Genomic DNA, 6000 nt, shown 5'->3' on the forward strand with positions numbered 1-6000 from the left:
TGGCTGGGCACCATCAGCTATTTATAATTCCCTCGATTGCAGGGGTATTGATGCTGCAATGTGCCACAGTAACCCGAATCTATTCCCAATCCTGCAGTGCCAAGGCCAAAGCAATGTCCTCCTCCCAATGGCGCTCATGTGGGAGCAGAGTAGGTGTGGGACTCCTCGCTACAGAAAGTGGGGATCTCCCCTTACAATAATAAATGATAAAGTTCCCATAGGGGAGGTGGCACCAACAATAAGGAAAGGGGCATCATGGGACCCATGGGATGGCACAGCATAAGGGTAAATAATATCTGATATTTGCCCTTGTCTAGAATCCTTGGGATTTATTGGTAGGAAGTTTGTGCCTGGGCCCCCCCTCCGCCATGGCACAACAAACTTCCATTGTAATTATATTTTCACTTTCTTTCCTCTGTTCTTCCTAAACTTCGTCCATTTTGTTCTTTTTAGGTGGATCCAATGCTGACCCCAGAGGAACGCCACCTGAACAAGATGCAGAACCACGGCTATGAAAACCCAACATACAAATATCTGGAGCAAATGCAGATCTGAGGAGCACCTGGCCGGGGGAAGATTGGGGAGGGGCACTTGGGTCCATGGGGGGGGGGCTTAGTCGGGGGTATTGGGGCCAAAGATGAGGGGCAGGGCATCAATTTGGGTTTCACTGCTGACCAATTATATTGAAGTGAGTTTGCCCGCCTCCCCGGGTGCTCACGGACTCTTTAATGATCACTTCCGAAAATGTAATTTTTTTTCCATTCTTTTAAACGGGTGACAGAATAGAGATATGGGAATCTTCAGTGAATATTTTATTGCTGATCTTGTAAGATGTAGAAATTCTTTGTTTTTGTTTTTTTAATCAGAGAACAGCTCGACATTGAGATTTCCTTGTGTGTGTCCTACATAAAGTATAAATATATATAAATATATATATATGACTGGGGGAGGGGAGTTCCTTTCTATCTGTAGAATGTTTGTGGGTTTTGCTTCTTTTTATTCCGTCGGATTATTTAAGAAAAACGAAAATCATAACAAAAAAATTAATGCAGTCGGTGCGGACGGAAACTCTTCTTGTAGGGGGTCGGGCGGGGTCACCGCCACACCCGGGGTCAGCTGAGGTCTCCGCGCGGTGATTGGATATTTTATTTTTTAGAATTATACTACTGATGTTTTATTTCGTCTCCTCGGCCAGTATCGCCTCGTTTATTGGGCCGCCCCCTTTTCTTGTTCTTGCTACCAATAGCAGTGGCGTCGTTTTCATACAAAGGGGGTCAATCTGTACCCATCGGGGTTGTGCCCGGGCTAGCCTTGCCAAATTGGTATTATTGCACTTTACTCCCTCCCCCGCTCCACGCCATCCGCCATTGGTGCCAAGGACAAGATCTTGCAGGGCGTCGCATGCCGGGAAGGCGCTGACCAATATTAAATTTGTGGTTTTGGGTCCAGAAGTTACAGAACCGATGTGTGGAGGAGCCCAGCCCAACATCCCGCTCGGTAAATGAGGGGGGGAGGGGGGCTGCAGATATTTGAAGCGTAAACTCCGCCCCGCTTGAAAAAATTGGCAATCGCTGCGCCGTCATCTCAGATTCCATTCTCGGCAGATTTTTAAGGTTCTGGTAACCTGTGGTCGTGCGTCTGTTATATTATTCTGTGTTCCGCCATTATTTCCATGTTTTATTTTTCTTGTCTTTTATCATTTCTCCTGCACTATGCACAGAAATCAGATTTATCCTGCAAGATCCCTTTGTGTGTTGTGTGAGAATGTTCAAAATTGGAAAACCACGTCAATAAACACTAACTTCCATAACCAGCGCCTCCGAATCATTCCTGAAACTGTCAATGTATTCACTCACACATTCCCTGGTGGGAATCTTCCAGGTCCAGGTGTTTCATTGACAGGAATGGATTCCCACCAGGGAATGTTATAGCGGTAAATCTGGCATTCCCTCAATCAGTGGAGCTTTTGGAGTAACCAAGGTTCTGAATTCACCAAATTCTTTCACAGACCCAGATATTACCCTGCAAATGTTTGCTGAGCAGAGCTGTGGGTGGGGCTAAGTGGCTCCACCCTCTACATGCTGAAAACTACAGAAGGGGCGGAGACCAGACCAGCCAGCCTGTAAATGGGGAAAAGTGGAAGTGACCGGTCTGCATTGTAGGAAATTTCCTTACAGAAGCGATGTTCCAGGTTTGATTATTGTACAGAGGTCACAGTGATGTCACTGGGCCCTGAAATTTATTAGCAGAGATTATCTTTTAAAGGGAATCTGGAATAAAAAAAAGTTCACATCAAAGGGAAGATCTAGAAATTTTAATAGGTACCTTTTGCCTCGACTTCCTGTGCCCAGGCACTCCTGTTCTGTACCCTCATAGCTGTACATCAGGTGACTTCCTGTGCCTAGGCACTCCTGTTCTGTACCCTCATAGCTGTATATCAGGTGACTTCCTGTGCCTAGGCACTCCTGTTCTGTACCCTCATAGCTGTATACCAGGTGACTTCCTGTGCCTAGGCATTCTGTGAGTCTGTACTTTCCCCACTCCTCCCTGCAGCTTCATCCTCATTGGCCCACCAGTTACCTACCAAGCTGGCTGCCCCCACGCACAGACACAGTGATGGGGGGGTAGGGATGAGCTGCAGGGTGACCACACAATATTTGTGAGGGGTTATTTGGTCATTTCGGCATCCACCGCGCAGGTTCTGAGGTTCCCATCCCCTGGCTGCACCCAGGAACAAAAAATATTTCCAGGTTTAATCCCCCAAATAAATGAGCTCACCTATCAGATGCCTTTAACTCTGCACAAAGCCATATCTATGGATGGGCAGCAGGGGGCGCTGAGACCCTACAAGCTGAGCGCAGACCCCATGACTGGCCATTGCTGCATTTCTATTGGTCCTCCCTATGTATGGGACATTATTATTAATAAACAGGATTTATATAGCGCCAACATATTATGCAGCGCTGTACAATTACGTACAGGTTACAAATTACAGATAGTGACACAGGAGGAGGAGAGGACCCTGCCCCGAAGAGCTTACAATCTAGGAGGTGGGGAAGTATCACACAATAGGAGGGGGGAGTCATATTGTTCTGTTGCCCTGTCCATGCAACTATGGGGCCCGCTATTACCAAATTACAGCAATGCAAAGTGTTTGCAGCAAAGAGAAGAAGCAGCACCAGCAGCCAATCTGTGCTGAGTAAGCAGCATGCTGCCAGATGAAGAGGTCGGAGTGACAGATGAACTCCTTCCTGTGCTGCTTCTCTGTTTACTGTCCAGTCACAGGCTGCGTCCACGGTTGTGCTGGGCTCACAGAAAGTGGAATCAATAAAGCTGATCAGACTGAGGACATCTAGTGCCAGATAAAAGTATTGTAGGGGTATCTCTGGATTGAGGGTGAATATTGCAGGAAATCGGCTTCATGTTTTATTTCTCTAAACTTCCCTTTAAAAATAATCCTCAGGGATCCTGCCACAAGGGTTCTTGTTGAGGCACTTCCTGTTTAGTGGCCCCTGTGCAGAGTGAATCATTGTACATGTGAATGTTGGGGCTTTTGTCTGTAGGATTCACATGACGACACAGAACATTGGAAGAACACGCGTGTGCATGTCGTGTTTACATTCTGAGCCTTGGAATGTGAAAAACAAGAAATCACGAAATCTATCGGGGCCGCCCAACCGGAAACTCCGCATTTCACGGCCCGGCTGTACGGAGAGCTGTGATTGGTTGCTGTGTTACCCCCTGGGATTCCCAATGGAATGAATCCTAAAGGATGACTCCGACATTATATGTAACCTGCATACCTTCAAATATGGAGCCCCCCTCGCCACATTCTGACTGCCCCCCAATTACCCAACAACCCCCCCACATTCTGACTGCCCCCCAATTACCCAACAACCCCCCCACATTCTGACTGCCCCCCAATTACCCTACAACCCCCCTCCCCCATTCTGACTGCTCCCCAACTAACCTTCATCTCCTCCCCATTCTGAGTGACCCCCTTCCTCCTGTTGCTCCCTCCAGTTTCCCTTAATCCTCTTGGGTCATCATAATGGCCGGAAATGGCCCTGACTGGAAGATGGGGACAGAGCGTTGTCACCCCATAACAGGAAGTGGCTGGAACAAGGACCTCCATGGCAGGATCGCTGGGGGTTGTATAATAAAGATTAAGAAGAATAAAAATTAAGGGATTTCTCAATAAACTTTATTGATAACATTATTGTGCAAACACATCAGCTGACGCATTTTGCTGAGCTGGGTTGCAGCCAGGGTGTGGGCTTTGTTCAGCTCGTCTGTTGTAAATAAAGTTTATTGTGAATCTTGAAGAATCCGCTCCTGGATGGGGTGTTTATGGGGGAGGGGCAGATTTCCTGACCATGGGCCAAGAAGGGGGCAAAGTTCGGAGTGTAAACATGGGCGGAATTTATTGGCCCTCCAAATACTTTACAACTTTCACCGGCATTAAACTACAGGGGGCGCCATTGCTGCCCTAGTGGGGAAATTTGCCTTCACTTCCTGTCCAGGAGACACAACAGGAAGTCAGATACCCCCCCCCACACACACACACACATTTCCTGTTCTGGTGACACCACAGAGACAGAGAGGGTGAATCTGCCCAGTGGTGAATGTGATGGTCACATGATGGCGATGATCTCTGATTTCATTGGCTGACTGAGCCCTCATTAAGATGGCCCATCAATGGGTGAATAATCTGTGAATGTATTTCCACCACAAAATGAGAAGTGGTGACCCCGGGACGGGGAGGTGATACACTGGGGGTGGAATTCTGAGGAAGTGAAATTTATATCGGTGACACTGGGACTTTAATTAACCAATCATCGTTATATGAGGGGGGGGGCACAATGGGTAATTTCCCCTATCAATGGTTTCAGCCAATCAGAAGCCTCCTTTCAGCCTCTAGTCTGTGCTGGAAATTCTCAGCTGCAATCTGATTGGTTGCTGAGTCTGTTGGAGATTCAGGGATTGATCAGCACGGAGCTGTGACGTCACTCCCCCACCCCCCCCACTCGCGGTTTCTGTCTCGGTTTCTGCTCACCTGGTTGGGGCGGAGTCGAGGACGTCACGTGACCTGACCACACCCAGCCAGAGGGACGACTACCTGACACTCACCTGGAAAGACAGAGAAAGCAGCCGGGGCCCCGAAGAGAGGACACAGGGGCCACACACAGTTGGACTAAGGAGGAACATTGGGGGCCACACCGTGGAGAGGACACAGCCCCCCCCTCAAACTTTATATCTCGGACCTAGGAGAATATTGTGCTTAAAGAAAGAACTTCGGGGCCCCGGATAGTTAGGGCCACAACTCGGCTCCGCCCACCCAATAGGTCAACATGAAGGGCTCCGATTCCTCTGATATCAAATACAACAACCGACCTCAGGTGAGTGATGGGGGGTATGTGGTCTACTGCTGTATGGGGGCCCCTTTGGGTGGGGTGAGGGGCCACTATGTGTGGGGTGTGTGGGGAGTCACCTATTGGAGGGGGCAGCCATGGTTAGTGATGTGGCCCCTATAGTGGGGTGGGGGCCCCTATGGTTAGTGATGTGGCCCCTATAGTGGGGTGGGGGCCCCTATGCTTAGTGATGTGGCCCCTATAGTGGGGTGGGGGCCCCTATGCTTAGTGATGTGTATGTGGCCCCCCAGTGGGGTGGGGGCCCCCCTAAAGTGGTGTCTATTCACATTGTAAGACCCCCATTCTCTGCACGCTGTGTGTGGTGTCACTGATATCTGGAATTCTGCATTGTCTATATTGTGTGGCCCCCATGGGGGTAATATTGGGGTCTGCGGGGTCACTGATTGGGTAAACACGATGGTACTGATAAAGGAAATATCCCCCCCCCCCCCACTGCATGCTGTGCACAGATGTATGCAAAACATGGTCCGGCCAAGCTTATTGGGGCAGTGTTATGATCTGGGGTACCTGTGGGGGGGCAGTGTTATGATCTGGGGTACCTGTGGGGGGGCAGTGTTATGATCTGGGG

General features: G+C 49.1%; 2 protein-coding genes across 5 annotated transcripts in view; both read left to right on the forward strand.

Moving 5' to 3' along the window:
- Positions 1-1810, forward strand: part of APLP2 (amyloid beta precursor like protein 2) — a 40303-nt gene extending 38493 nt beyond the window's left edge. For all 4 annotated transcript variants that reach the window (XM_072426523.1, XM_072426524.1, XM_072426525.1 and 1 more), the window contains one exon: positions 454-1810. In XM_072426523.1, the coding sequence (XP_072282624.1) occupies positions 454-555 (102 nt within the window). In that variant the 3' untranslated portion in view covers positions 556-1810. The remainder of the gene's footprint in view (positions 1-453) is intronic.
- Positions 1811-4966: 3156 nt separating this feature from the next.
- The window catches only part of ST14 (ST14 transmembrane serine protease matriptase), a 20405-nt gene continuing 19371 nt past the window's right edge, over positions 4967-6000 (forward strand). Inside the window, exon 1 of the mRNA XM_072426154.1 lies at positions 4967-5399. Coding sequence (XP_072282255.1) covers positions 5352-5399 — 48 coding nt within the window. The 5' untranslated portion in view covers positions 4967-5351. The remainder of the gene's footprint in view (positions 5400-6000) is intronic.

This window comes from Pyxicephalus adspersus, chromosome 11 (genome assembly GCF_032062135.1).
Source record: "Pyxicephalus adspersus chromosome 11, UCB_Pads_2.0, whole genome shotgun sequence".
Taxonomy (NCBI): Eukaryota; Metazoa; Chordata; class Amphibia; order Anura; family Pyxicephalidae; genus Pyxicephalus; species Pyxicephalus adspersus.